This window comes from Anabas testudineus, chromosome 7 (assembly GCF_900324465.2).
Source record: "Anabas testudineus chromosome 7, fAnaTes1.2, whole genome shotgun sequence".
NCBI lineage: Eukaryota > Metazoa > Chordata > Actinopteri > Anabantiformes > Anabantidae > Anabas > Anabas testudineus.
The window spans coordinates 19,055,319-19,070,670 of record NC_046616.1 but is presented as its reverse complement, the minus strand read 5'-3'; the positions used below and the strand labels follow the sequence as shown (position 1 = coordinate 19,070,670).

General features: G+C 38.5%; 1 protein-coding gene across 5 annotated transcripts; it reads right to left on the bottom strand.

Moving 5' to 3' along the window:
* Window positions 1-1,241: 1,241 nt before the first annotated feature.
* On the bottom strand, window positions 1,242-13,908 carry LOC113167545 (forkhead box protein P1-B-like). 5 transcript variants are annotated; one of them, XM_026368255.1, is made up of 16 exons: window positions 13,808-13,908; window positions 11,382-11,519; window positions 7,639-7,776; window positions 7,454-7,543; window positions 6,116-6,236; window positions 5,865-5,970; window positions 5,582-5,689; window positions 5,208-5,295; window positions 4,743-4,820; window positions 4,448-4,643; window positions 4,016-4,092; window positions 3,765-3,866; window positions 3,502-3,629; window positions 2,484-2,535; window positions 2,185-2,351; window positions 1,242-2,076 (listed from the first exon to the last, which is right to left on the bottom strand). In XM_026368255.1, the coding sequence occupies exons 2-16, from the start codon at window positions 11,502-11,504 to the stop codon at window positions 1,914-1,916; spliced, it is 1,737 nt and encodes a 578-aa protein (XP_026224040.1). In that variant the 5' UTR covers window positions 11,505-11,519; window positions 13,808-13,908; the 3' UTR covers window positions 1,242-1,913. The 5 variants fall into 5 exon arrangements, with proteins under 5 accessions (XP_026224040.1, XP_026224036.1, XP_026224038.1 ...); XM_026368251.1 differs by lacking the exon at window positions 13,808-13,908 and adding an exon at window positions 11,792-11,818; XM_026368253.1 differs by lacking the exon at window positions 13,808-13,908 and adding an exon at window positions 11,792-11,818 and having other exon boundaries at window positions 1,242-2,073.
* Window positions 13,909-15,352: the final 1,444 nt, after the last annotated feature.

Sequence of the window (15,352 nt, the reverse complement as noted above, 5' to 3'; positions counted from 1 at the left end):
GTTGAACAAACATTTGTGCCTTCAAAAAGATGTCGTGAAAATTCAGCGGTGGTTCAGCTCCCAGTAGATTTTCTGTTTGATAAGTAACTCTGTCAAAAATGGTTTTAATTATTTAGAGCACAACATTCTGCATTTTGATGCCTAAAAAATAAAACAACATCATGTCTTTATTGAGAACAACCATAAAAACCTCATTGTGCTAGTGGATAAACTATGTGAACCGTTGCAATAACCTCAACCAGCTGCTTCCTGTAGCTGTGGATCAGACCTGCTCATCGTTCAGGAGGAATTTTATTCATTCTTCCTGCAGAACTGTTTCAGCTCTGTCATATTCCTTGGACGTCTCATGTTTGTTGCTCTCTTTAAGTCGTTCCATAACATGCACACACAGACAGACAGACGCTTTATTAATCCCAGAAGGGAAATTTATACTTTACAGTTTGGATGATGTTTTCATGTAGTGCTGTGTGTTCTTTCCAAATAGTTCAGTATATTTTCATCAGCCCATAAAACATTTTGCTGATACTGCTGTGCAGTGTCAACGTGCGCTTTGACAAACTTCAGGTGTTCGGCAATGTTCTTTTTAATAAGCAGCAGCTTCCTTCGCGGTGTCTCTCTCAAAGACATAAAAGATCAGAATTTATTGAGTTATTTTAGACACATTATAGTATGTCAATAAAGTTGACAAATTAGTGCAGAAAGCCACAAGTTTCTCAAATCCGGTACCACCCTGATGATGTGCTGGAGGTGTTAAAGGAGTGGCCAGAGCACAGGAAAAGAGGAGAAACTGAATTAGACATGTTAACACAACTCTACTTGATTAATCTCATAAAACAAAACGATGGAAAACCTGTCTCAGACAATGTACCATTACTCAACAACGGCAAAGTGGAAGAATCATGACTCAGCAGGACCTCAGGAATCATAGTGCACACACCCAGGCTGTGAGCACGCTCCCCATCAGCATAGAGGAAGCATGAGAACAAATCTGTGAGGAAATAACACACAGAAGATCCATTAAATCATGGCATTATGTTGATTGTAAGCCAATACACGCCACCTATCAATCACTCGGATTAAGCCGAGACTTGCATAAAATGATCGTCCTACAGTTTGTGCTCACTGAGATTATAAAGTGGTTTTATAAACCACAACTGCCGTCTCTCCCGTCCACCCAGACCGTATGCTTTATTCTATTACCAACCATTAATCAACAGCAAGACAATAAAAAACACCAAACACACAGAGTATTCACATTTATTATGAGGAATTTATTACTCATAGAGATGCATTGTTTTACAATAATGGTAAATCTACAGTATCTACTCTTACAAGCTCATTTCGAGCAAAATTCAACAATGTTCATGGAAGTGGTGAAAGACCAACAAGTATAAAGATTCGTGTTCTTTTGATCAGTTGATTACACTTTAAATACAAATATATCAGATCATGTTGGCAGTGAACATTTTCATTTTTAAAGCAACATTTCCTTTACTTCCTCTACAAATTTTTAAATGACTACTAAAATAAAATTAGGTAGTGTGGCCCCAACATAGCTTCAAGTAGCTAAAAGAGGGAGAAAGTTTTCATTGTGAAGTGCTAACTATCAAAGTTCCCTTTCCTTTGGTTTCTCTGCTCAGCTTGGTCATTCTGTGTGCAGATATATAAAATAAGCAAAATCATGAGAAGACAAGTTTCACAAATGCAGTTTTTTGTGATCCCACTCTACTTTACAGAAAGAATTAAGAGCTAGATTAAGAAAAACAAAAACATAAGAAAGGCTGGTAAATGCAGGAAAAAATATTTCCAAAGAACAGAGTGTTTGGTTACGTCGAAGCTGTTGTTTTTTGGAATACAATGCCACACAGGCTGTCAGTGAAGTGGCGTTGCGGTGGACAATTTCAGCGTCATCGTCAGAGAGAAGGCACGCGATCAAGGTGGAGATCGTGTCTCTCCGGGCTGCTGTCCTCATCTTGGTTCATCTCTGGGCTCTGGCCGTGCTCATCTGTGCTCTCCGGAGATTCATAAGCATAATTTTCGCATATCTCCTCGTCCTCTTGCTCCTCTTTAATGCTGCTTTGATAAGGGTGCATGAAAAGAAAATATCATCAGGATATTTGTAATCACAGCCGAGTCAAACACACGAAAGAGGTCAGGGAACACAGCTCTGGAGATGACACTTACAAAGCTTGTGGAGGGGATTGTGTTGCACTGCTGTCGCTTTGGTATCCAGATCCATTAGCGAGTGCTCCATTCATCTGCTCTTGGAGAACATGAGGCAGGGAGTGCAATGGGATGTTGCCCAAAGACGCTGGGTTGTAGAGAGAGCTGTTGCCGTCAGAAGCACCACGCTAAAAAAAAAAAGAAAAAAATAAGTAAGTATTTCATCCTTGTTTCCCCAATGCGTCAGGCTCACATTAGATATGTTACACTAATTTATCACATACTGAAGAATAGAGGTTAAACTATCTGATGTCTCTTACCTGAGGAGCACAACCAGCCAAGTTCTGGTTTTGGGAGTTCTTCAGCAGGGATCTGTACATAAATACAACATCAAGTTCAGGATTGTTGAGTGTCAACATTTGAAGAACATGAGATGCATTTTGGATGAGCCACCAAGTCCAAGTGTTGTTGAACAGCAAGTCAGGTAGAAACATTAAAGAGTCAGCAGGAGATAAGCTAACGTTAGCAAGCTGTAGCTGAGAAAACGTGTCAGTGACACGTAAAATCATCAGTCTCAGGCTAGAAATAAGGATCTATTTACCTCTGTCAGACATCAGGTGCCAACTGACTGAACTAAAATTAGAATGGTACAGATAATCTTCAGTTATCATGGAAAACTGCATATGAGCCATAGCGAAATGAGAAGCTTGATAGGCGTGGCCAAAGTTAGTGCTAATATACACAGTGTGGCTCGTGGTCTGTTTGTTTAATGAAATCAATGAGTCATCAGTGCAAGTAAAAAATAAAACCATCAGATGACACTTCTGGGGGCTGGTAGTGGCTTAACAAGGGGAGTGGTCAAAGCTGTGCTTACGTCCATTTAGCTTTAAGTACTGTGCAAACAGCAACACATGTGGCACAGGTCTGTCTGTAAAAACCCCTCAGTATTACTGCTGTACCTGCAAAGGCTACGTCTCACTGAAGTGCAATGGAAGTTATAAGATTAACTTGACCTTTATCCCACTTTCTATTACTGTGTTCAAATGTCATTAAATGCTGGTTCAATGTTCTTCTTTAGCCTGTAAACATTTTATAAGCTCTAATGTGTGTTTTTGCTATAGCTTTTTTTGTCCTATTTCTGTAGGGCAGCTGTGCATGAATGAATGAATGAATGAATTCCCCAGTACAAGCAAATGTTATCTTCATAGCGCACTCAAGCCTTCAACCTCAAAAATCTATTTACAGTAAATTTTGTGATGAAATGACAAGGTCAAAGACTCGTGTGTCTGTCAGGTGTCTTCTAGTAGTATATAAAAACACAAGGATTTGGCTACTTACCCGTTTCCAGCGGTCTTCTGGGGCCGCCTCCTGTGGAACTCGATCTCATCTACGGTCCACACAGCTCCTTTCACGTTCTCCAGACGCACAAAGCATTTGTGGAGGCTGAGATTGTGTCTGACAGCATTCTAGAGAAAGATTAAAAGCAGGAATTGTTCACATTTCTATTTTAACATAGTTATGTTAAGACTACATGAAAATACAACAAGAAGTTTCCGATACTCTTCTCCTGTATCCTATATTAATTCATTCATATTCAGTACCTTCCAGGTGGCTGCATTGCGCCTGAAATATGCAAAGTTTCTTGTGAACCAGTTGTAGATTTCATTTAATGTCAGCTGATTGCGAGGGGATTCATATATTGCCTGTAAAAGATAAAGAGTACGTTAGATTTACTGCAAACATGTATCTGCTGAATTTGTTTCTTGCGCCAGTGTCACTGTGCAAAAATGTGGATTTATTTTCCAAGAGCATTTCAGTATTTTTATGTTGAATTGTGAGAGTGACACATTACCTGTCTTATGAGAGAGGCATATGTAAATGGAGGCCGAACTTCTGTGCTCAAGTAGAACTCCTTATTATCGATGATATCTGTAGGGAAAGTTAGAGACCTTAAGTAACAAAATCTGACCTTGACAGCATGTTTGTACATATGTACATACGTATGTCATGGAGATTTCTAAAGGCACACCAAGCACATGTAGTTTAAGAGACCAGGAGGTCAAATGAAACCCTGGGGCAACGCCTGGGAAAGGAAAGGCCTCTCTTGCTGTTGCTAATATCAGTGTCCCAGATTAGAAGAACACAGAAGAGCAATACTGTGTGTGTCAGAGTTGCTACTTGACAAGTGAGAAAAAGGAACTCTTGTCTGTGTGTTTTATAAATAACTTAGCAAAAGCATGTTTCAGCTTGAACCAGCAAAAAAACATGCTGTAAAATCCATTACCTTGGCTTACAGAGCGGCTATAGCGCCTTCGAACAGGGGTTCCAGTGAACAAGCTATTGGGAGTGAGGACTGAAGGAGAGTCAGAAAACGGTGTCAGTGGTGTGGAAGGTGCCGTGGCACTCTGTGACAGGCTGGTAGGAAGAGGGCCTTTGGGCAGTGTTGCCTGAGAGAAGGATGCATTAGACACCAGATTCACCTGAAAAAACAAAGTATTTAAGTCAGGAAAACATCAGTTTAACTACAAGCAAAACAATATTTATTTTAATTGAAGGAGACAGTCATGGCAGGTACTTACAGGCTGAGCTGCGGGTTTGGGTTCAGAGGACTTGAGATGAGCCATCATAGCTTGCAGTCGTTCTTTGTCCTTCTTCAGCTGTGTTAGATGAGAAGACAGAAATAGAAGTTGAGAGTTGCCGAATTCACGGTACATACGCAATGACGAAATTATATTCAATGTGGGAACAACTTCTTTTCTGGCATCTTGAGAAGTGTAATTATCTGAAGACATCACTTCTGTTTCCAGGGCTGGTGTGAAAGCACACCACTGCAAACATTTAGACACTCACTGTCAAAGAGTTAAACAAAAAACAAAACTTCCTTTTCCGTCTCAGTAGTTTAAAAAAAGAACTGAAAACCCCACTTTACCAAACAACTGTGCGCTATGTTTTTAATTAAGGTAAACTGTTGTTAATAAAAGCTGTTTTAAAGGAAATATAAAAGTAGTTATACAGTCGTCATCAGAAAATAAATCTAGTCATACCTGCAGTTCCAACTGCTGGACCACCTGCATCTGCACACGACACTGCGCGGTACTCTTGTCATCCAGAGTATGTTCGCTGTTCAAATGTCTGCAGACATGCAAATTTTGAATCAGCACACAGAGAAATCATTTGTTTTAGCTGTAGCAGAGCACTAAAAAAAAAAAAAAAAAAAAAAAAAACGAATACCAAAAATTAACAAAAGCTTCTCTTGTTAACAAGTATCTAAACAAGATAAATCCATTCCACAAGAAATGCATCATAGCACAAGAACAAAATACAGAAAGTACTGTGTATGGATTTCTTTCAAATGTATTCACTTTGTGCTGCATGACAACAGACGTGAATAAACTTCACATCAAGTTTCTTCACTCACTTGAGAAATGCCTGAAAGTCTCCAAAAACAGTCTCACAGCCAGGCCATTTACACATGCCATTTCCATACAGCGGGTGGCTATTCTGTGTGTTTTCATCCACTGAGCCACTGCAACAAATACAACAGTCAACTATTAATGATCTCAGTGTCAACATATCGGTTAGCTTAGGCATGGTAAAAACACGCTATGTGGAAACTAAGCTTTGCACTGCACAGTATACTCATTTAAATAAAGGTAAGCAAATGCTTAAATACATGTCCTATGATTACACTTCTAAAGCACCTCTCCTTCCTCTTCAGGAGTGTGTGATGACTGTTGGGGGTGGATTGTTGACTGGAAAGCTCTCTGGTGTCTCCACCAGCGGACAGGATGCTACCATTCTCAGAGCCTGAAATTTCAAGTATACATTTGCAGTGTTTACTTAAGATAGAAACACACACAGAAAGAGGACACTTGTGAACACATATCATAGTAACTTTCCCTTAAGTGCCAAAAGGTCTATATAACACAGTTGTAACTGTAAGACAGCACACCTGGAACTGCAGTGGGGTTGGTGGGGAGAACAGACAGCAGGCCTTGCCTCTGCAGGTTGAGGAGATGCTGCTGCTGCATCTGAAGGAGCTGCTGCTGGATTGCAATCTGCTGGGCTGTGAGCTGTGACAGAAGAAGGATGGAAGAGAAGTCAGTCAGTCTGGGCTGTGTCAATAACTTAATTTTAAAAAAGAAATCCTTACAGAAGACAAATACATTTGAGAATGCCTAAAACCACCAGATATGACACCAGAAATGTTTTATAAGTTTAGAAATGTGACACTCGCAGCTCAATCTTATTTGTTAATTTTAAGGGACCTGCACAGGCAGAGGCGCTGATGGTGCAACCACGCCAGGTGCTTTCAAGCACATCACTTACAAAGCTAATAAATTCACTTAATGTTGTTAAAACAAACTCTCCATTTGAGCTGTGACACAAGTCTGATGCTTTTTATTTTTACCATAATATTTTGTGTTCGTCAAACAGTGGACAGAAACACTCCCACTTTTCCTCCATTTTGCTTGTGTACAACAGGTCTAACAGGAGAAATGCCCATTTCTATTTCAGGTAAATGAAGAAAACTACATCGATCTCATTTCACACTGTTGCCCTCTGCACTTAGCCAAGTTTCAACTTGTGTTATGCATTCCTGTTAATTGGCAACAGTAATTACTAGTTAAGGCTGCAACTGGATGGAAGATTTTAACACACAGTGGGAGAGAGCCAAGACTGATGATGTTATGCTGTCATGAAAATAAATGCACATATGCTGACGTGTGAATTAACTGTAATGTGTTTTAGCTTTTACAGCTCTTTTAGCTTTTTTTTTTTTTAACACGTAAAAAAACACATTCACACGAAGCTGACTGTTCACAAAGTCCACAAGACAGCAAGTGTGGGCACTGGGACAGAGCAACATGTCATCGCTGAAAACGTGATCTCACCTTAAAATAGATGAAGCTTTTGGAAAAGAAGTGCACAGCCTTTAGACTCATTAGAAATAATTACAAATGAGCACCTTCCACAGCTAAAACCACATCCTATGTAATCTAGATGTGTCACTGTTACAGCTTCACCCTCTGGTACAATTTTTTGTTTTACCTACACACAATGTAGAGCTTGGAACATGTTACTCCTTGTTGTGACAGAGGTCAGACGATCTGAAAATAATATTCCAGGCTATGATGCATGATTATAATAATTACTGTAATTTCAGTGTTAATTATCCCAGCAGTTAACCTTCAGTGGTACTGTACTGAATAAGACTTATCTCTAATTCAGAAACTGATCTTCCTTCATGAAGTGATAAAAACATTATGCTACAGTAAAAAAAGATTACCTCTTGGCTAACAATCCCAGCATTCTTCTGTTGCAGCAGCTGTATATTTAACTGCTCTTGCTGATTCTTGAAGACTTCTTGAATTTGCTGCTGCAGAAATGTTGTTGAAATTTGAGTTAGTAAGACAAGGCAAGTGCTGAATGTGGGAACGGTTTGCCTAGATAAATTTTCAAAGCATACATTACCTGGTGTAACATGAGTGCTTTCTGTTGCTGGAGCAGGGCTTGGAGCTGCTGCGGACTGAGGATTGGCTGCTGTGGTGTTTGCTGCAGCTGTTGTGGGGCCTCTGCTGGTGGGGTCATCATGGACAATGACACTGGAACCTGCATCATGCAAAAAAAAAAAAAACAACACACACATAACAGAACATTAAGTTCAAATCTACATAGAAAAAAAAAGAAAATACAACGTGTTGGCTGTTCTCTGTATTTAGGGGCATGTAATTTACATCCAATCTATAAGGATTGCATTCCGGTGAAAACAACAATTTATTTTAATGATAGAGTGGCAAGACATAACATTTCATGTATTGTGCTGGTTTGTATCTGAACTAATTAAATTCAATTTTACTTGAACTTAAACTGAAACCAGTCTAAATAACCTTCAAATTAGCTTTTGAAGGTTATTTGTAAAACTCGAAAACACAACATTAGATTCCATTCTCTCACTGAACTGTAGTTTGACCAAGTGCTCTGAAATAAAAGGAAAAAACTCCATCTCCACTGTTTTCTCATTTGTCCTGGAACTGCACACATTTAAATTTAGTGAGTGTTCTACCGACTTCAGTACATGAGCCACATATTCAATAGGTGGACACTTGTTTGATCTGGACTCACTATAATTTAATTAAGACACAAAGCAAACTTTCACTGGAACAACACGGAGCGCCACAGTGCCATTCCATCTCACCCACATGTTTTAGTTGCATCAACATTGGAGTTAGCAAGATCATCAACAGAGTTAAAAACTAAAGCATGTTTAAAGCCTCCTATTGCAAATAAAGGTGTAATCTGAAAACAATTTGTAAGCATGAGCAGACTAAGAAATTCAGGTTTATTTTACGAATTTTCCTCAAATTGTAGATGATCTCAAAGAGTGATGAAACACTGCATGATACAGACAGAGCAAAGACAGAAATCACAAAATTTCAAAGCTACAGACAAAAGAACAGGTAAATCAAGGGAGTCTATGTTTTCAACTTGGGATGTTGGATAGAAATAGTGCAGTACCTTAACTAATCAACACTTCTGATCTGTGTCACTGCTTGGTCGTCATACTGTAGATTTTGGGTCCAAATAAAAAAATGTTAGTTACAAAGTTAATTAATTAATTAGTTACGTTTTGGGTAGTTTTTACAACATAAAAATCACTCGCTTAATCCAATCCTTTCTAACCTGTGATATTGTGGAAATTTGTATTTGAGTACCCCTCACCGATAATGTGTTATTGACAACAATACACGCATATGAAATACCTATTTAGGGCGATTATTCGTCAATTATTCTCCCACATAATTATTATTTTGTCTGTCAGTGAGAAAATTATGGAAAAATACTTCAATAATTATTTCCCACAACACAAACTGACATATTCAGATCTTGGTATGTCTGATAAATACTCCACATCCAAAACATATTCAGTTCAGCATAATGTGTGGTGAAGGAAAGCCTCTATTCTTAACATCTGAGAAACTGGAACCTGCCATAAATTTGCCACAGTGGCTTAAAAATGAATAAAACTATTGTACGGCATTTCAAGATGAAAACTTACATTTTTTTCTGTTGATCAACCAATCAATGAATTATTAAATGACCATCTATTGCTGTAATCATCCGTCATGTGCTAAAGTTAGAACTAATCAAAATACTGCTTCTTATTTCAACTTCACTGGTCAGTCTAGCAAGCTGAACTTGGCTCTGCCATTCCAGCTAAAAATGAACAAAAACAACCGCATCAACAACACAGGATGGCTTCAGGGAATTAGAGCTCCATCAAAACAACAACAACAACCAGCACCACAAAAACAACAACAACATCCTCTTCTAGGCATGCATGCAATTACCACACCCTCCCCCTCACTGTCAAGCCTCACAGCTCAAGGGACGTTTACAGTAAACATAAACAGAGTAATCAAAATTGCATAGAGATATAAATAATGAATAAAAAAGCATACAGAGTCTGTTTACAAAAACAGAACTCGAGATTCGTATTTTAATTAAGGTTTGAACCACAAACAAACATTTCTCTCCAAGGCAGAGTCTGTTCTGAATCGGGTAAACAAACTGACAGCGAATTTCACACAGGCTTTGGGCTAACAATAACGGATGACTGCTTCCGAGTTTGTCCTTTCTTATGAAATTCAATGCTGCAGAGGTGGCCACTAAAGCAATGAAAACAGGTCTATCCCACAGACAGAACCAGCTGGCCCCTCTATTTTTCTGTGGACACCATCAACACAGCAACAGCCTTTGACTAATTCCTGTTGCTATGGCAGCCAGCAAGTCTAAACATCTTCTGTTGTTGTTATTGTTGAAAGTCATACCAGTGAGCAACTGAGTGTAAACACAGATCTGTTCCCGCAAGACTGGTCTTGTGAACTCAGAGATGACTGACAGCAAATAGAAACGCTGAAAACTTGCTGAAAAACAAACACAATATGCCTTCTCTTATGAGATTTAATACTTAGTAACATGCCCTCATGGGTGTGGTCCAAGATAGAGTGACGTTTGCAAAAAGAAACACATTACCTGTTAACAAACTCAAATAAAAAAACTTAACACTCAAACACAATGAGATCTAAAAAAATGTTACATCACACAAATATAGCAATGTAGCATTACTTTTCCTTCACAGTCATATGAACACATTTATCATGATGTCTCATTATAATCTTACAAAATGAGAATGGAATGAATTGGACAAACCTGCTGATCTCCATTGAAAAGTTTGTCTGTGCGCTAAAAAAACAACCAGCCATCAGCAATAACAACAGTGCCCAACAAGCTAACAGAGCCTTGCTAACCTACACAATGTGAGTATAAACAAAACTAACAATGCAACGCTTATCCCTTCGCCCAGCAGGAGCTGTGCTCTCCCTCCCCTTCAAAAACCTCGGTACAACCTTCCCCCATCGATGTGCTCCCCTTCAGCATAAATATAAAACACTGCAGCTTGAAGAAAGTGAGACAGAGAAAGTGAAATGTTCTGTGTTATTTACGTGTAAAAACCCAAAACACAACGCACTGGTTCACATTCTAATATAGAGGTCAGATCCTATCATCTACCTAGTATGTGTATGAATGGGAGAAAGAAGAAAATGAATGGGACTTAGAGACCAAAAGAGCTGTTGATTTAAAAGTGACATATAATCAGTTGCAACACATATTTGTAGCATTGAGGACAAACAGTTTGTACGTGCCCCTATGCAGCTGCATGGTGTAGCAATAAAGTAACAGCAAAAACGTTACAACTCTGCTGAACATATTATTCATGGCACAGACCAACAATTGCTTATCTGTCAATTATTTCTCACATTATTTATTATTAATAATTTGGTTAATTTTCTAAAGCCATACCAAAATGACTGAGTAGCCTACAAACCAACAGGATTTGGTTTGCTGCCATAGAAAGCAAAGGGGTTACAGTGACAGATAATATAACATATTAATACATTAATACATAATACTAATTCATCAGCTTATTATTTGTAATTTATTTTGATCAATAAATTCATTGCTTGTCTATAAAATGCTTTTCCCAAGGCCAAGGTGACGCTTCTAATGACCTTTCTGTCTGATCAGTCCAAAATGCAAAGATAAGCAGCAAATGTTCACATTTGAAAAATGTACTAAATAAATAAACATTTGACTTTTGGCTTGGAAATGACACAAGCAACTGATCAACTTTAGAAATAAATGGAAAGACTAACCCTTGGCGCCTCTGGAGGAGTCTGGCTGCTGCTCAGTCGACTCTCATTCTCAGTATGACCCCCGTTCTCTGTCTGACTTGCTGGAATGGTGCGGCTTGTTGGTTCTGACCCAGACTCATGCATCTGGACTTCACTGGCCTGAGAAAGGAAATGAGTATAAATCAAAACAGCTGAATAAAGCAGAACAGCATCATGAAAAACAAAATCAGACAAGCAGAATAGCACTCTCTGAATTCTTTTATATAAGACTATTACTTCACAAAGCAATCAGATGTCCAACCTCTGAGCACAATTAAGTCTATGAAATAACCCCAACATTGCTGTCATTGCACCATACGAAATAAACTGTGTGTTATGTTAAAGGCTATGGCAAATAAAGTTAACAACTACAGTGTTACAGCTCTACCCACCAAGACAAACATTCTCTTCTACTAGTGAGAGAGCAACATGCTTGGTCTATTTGTTGAATAACCCAGTGCTGCCATGACTACTGTAAACACAGGGGCCCTGGGTCCGTGTTTATGTGCAAACATATCTTCCTTCTGGAACAATTTACCATTAACCAGGTGGTGCGATAAACGGCTGTGGCAGGTAGTACAATGCACAAGTAGGCTTGTATGTATACAGCTTGGGAGTGTTTGAGTCAAAAGCTAAGCAGCATAAACAAAGGTAAATAAAGTAGGCAAACAAATAATGTGAGCAGATGGAAGCCTAGACAGAAAGCTTCTAATGAAACATACAACAAAGCCTCAAGGTTAATAGCATTATATTCAGAGTAACTCGACTATCAAACTCACATGCTGAAATCAAGCTGTTAATCAATTGATCAGTTGGGCATCACTGACAGCCAACACAAATACTTGGGTAACATCTTACAGATGATCAGATTAGGCTATATAAATTCTCACAAACCCTTAACAAAGCTACAAATGTGTACTGCATTTTAAAGTGACTAATAGATGACAACTGAATAATACATTTACCTGCTGCAATGTGTCATTAATAGACAAGCTGTAACATATATGGTTAAAACTGAGGGAATTTCTATAACCTAAAGCATATGTAATCAAAACAAGCACTTGCTGGTGAGGTTTCCACCCTGTTTACTTTTGCTTTCAGGATCAGGATTAGTTCTGAAGACAAAGGGCAGTGTTTCCTGTAGACATTGCTGAAGATGTTGGGGTGGTTTTGGTTGGAAGACCCAGAATGAATATGCGGTTCATTCCACATTAGTAACATTATGCACTACAGTAAAAACCCAAAGTTGATACTGTTAGATTATGACAACTGAATATTGAAGCTAATTTTGAAATAGGATGAATAATAAGCACATGCTGAATTTTTGCTGTATTTAAATTGTCCTCAGCAACTCTACAGCCAGAGGTGGCCGTCACTCTTGAGGAAACACTACAAAGAGGCCTTTCCTTAAGAAAAAGTAAACAATACACACCCGTCCCTTAAGAGTATATTTTTGATAAATGGTTCACACATGAGCCATTAATCGAAATGGCTATGGTTACACAAGCGTTAATCATGAAAATACTGTAGTAAAATTAGTGATACTTGAATATATCTGTAACTAGAAAAGCAACAAATAAACCATCCCGACTTTGGTTCCAATTATCCAGTCAAGTATATTATCTACTACTACAACTTATGTAGTCCTATGTCAGTGCAAAGTTGTTCACCATTTCTGTATATGGCACTCTCCACTAGTTAAGTGGTGTAGCTTGCATTTCAAAGCTGGGGTTTGGCCAATTGACCGAGCTATATAAAATCTAAGAATGAAGAAATACACTAATACACTTTGCAAAAATCTGTTTCAATAATGTACTCGGAGCACAGCTGGGAAGCTGGGCTCAGGTTAACTTAGCAGCACCCAACTGATCCATCCTGAACACAACGCACAGCCGAACATTTCCATCGACACTTAACACGTTACACATACAATCCTGAGTGAACGTTATCGTTTTCTGATAACAGCAAATTATTCCCATAAAAGCAACGACACTTATCAGTAAGTTGCCTTAATGCCACACAAATGAAAGCGGTATCCGTTAACGCCAACCATTGCGGTCTGCAGTTTGCGTTGAGGACTTGAGGCTGTAGCTAGGCAAATATCCGGAGAAAACACGAGGCGTAAAAGTTCCGTGTGTTAGCCAAGCTGATAACCTACTGTTGTCCATCAGTGGACTTCGATAAGCTGCTAACTGCACTGGCGAACAGTTTTCGACGAACCTTACATGTAGCGTTGAGCTACGTTAACAGTGTAACAAAAGCTAGCAGCCTTTCCTGACGCTAGCATGTAAGAAACGTTTCCCTCCCCTCCTCGTTTTTACCTCCCGTTAATATCCTTATTCACCAAACACTACCTATTGTATTCATTCAACGAGTGTCAGCACGCAGGAGGAAAAACGTTTACTCACCGAATTATGTGCGGACGGACAGTATTTGACTCGGGTGGTGTCTGGAGAGGAGCCCTCGGAGCAGTGCCTTCCTTGGAACCGAGCTAGCCACAAGTTGCTAACAGAGGGCGTGGCTAAGGTAAAAGTAAACAATGGTGACGTCATGTTCACACGCGGGACCGATTCAGATCGTCCTAATTTTTAACGATAAATTATTATTATTTTAATAAATATCTTCATTAAAACTAACTTTTAAAAAATAAATATAAAAAGTTTCTTTCTCTCATGTGATTTTCATTTCTATTAGGCTGTAAAAATACAGATCTGGTCAAGGTCCAGCTATCATAAATAAATTCTTTTCATGGCCACTTTTATCTAACTGCACTTTATTTAATAAAGATAATAAATAGCTATGTATGGACACATTGTCTGACCACATTCTAGGCTTTAATTGGGTAAATACTGTAGATTAAAATCTTAACAGTATTGTGTACCCTTTCTTTTATGTGATGTTTATTAATTTTTAAATCATAGTATTTATTTCATGTTCATATTTGTATAAACCTGGTGCTGGTGCATGAGACAGGAGTGGGATTGATACGAGCGATAGAAATCCTCATAGCATGCACTGGGGTAACAGATGCATGTATGAAAATGACATCAAATCACGTGTTTCTGCATTTACAGTTACTGTTATTTGGGTCCATGATGCGTAACATAATGGTGCCACTGTTGCCACTTTCATCAGCAAACATGTTCAGACCACATGTGATGTTTGTGCAACACTAATGAGGTCCTTTTGCAAAGACATGTGACAAAACAGATAATGTGATTACCTTATGTGTTAGTCTTCAAATATGCATTCTGATATCACTTTATAGCGTAAAATTCACTAGGTTCTAGTTTCATTGCTCCTGTCAGAATTGTTTGTCTTTCTTCTCACAGTATCTCTTAAAAAAGAGCCAGACATCTATATGTGAAAACTTCATATCTTGGTCCTTGTCCAGCTAACTGTTAATAAGGCTGCCCTTAAATAAACATGGATTTAAACCAGCCTAAGAAAAAAAAGCTCAATGCAAAAACTACTCCTCTTTATATATAGTTTTATTCCTACATATGGTTAATTAAAGGATAGAACTGCAGCCAAATGTAGCTGTTATTCCCTGGCTTTAAACAGTCCACAAGAGGGAGATGTTTTCTTTCTGGTCATCATGCTGTGGAGTAGATAAAATTACTTCATTAGACCCAAAGGGAAATTTCACCATTGCTGGGCCCACATCACAAAAATGTAAGAGCTAAAAAAAAACTGAAAGCTAAATGAAATACAACAAAGAAGAATAACCAAATAAAATAAGTAAACTTCAAGCACTGTTAGGATTGAAGGGAGACAAAGCATATGATCATTGTTTTCTATTGAAGAGAGTGTAATAATAATTCCAGTCGTATACAGTACAGTTCATTGCTATATGCTGTGCAACAAGTAGCAGCATTATTCTTGGATACATGTTTTCTCATAAGTAAGTAAGAAGTAAAACTTTTGGTATGTGCATGACGTAGAAGTTGAAT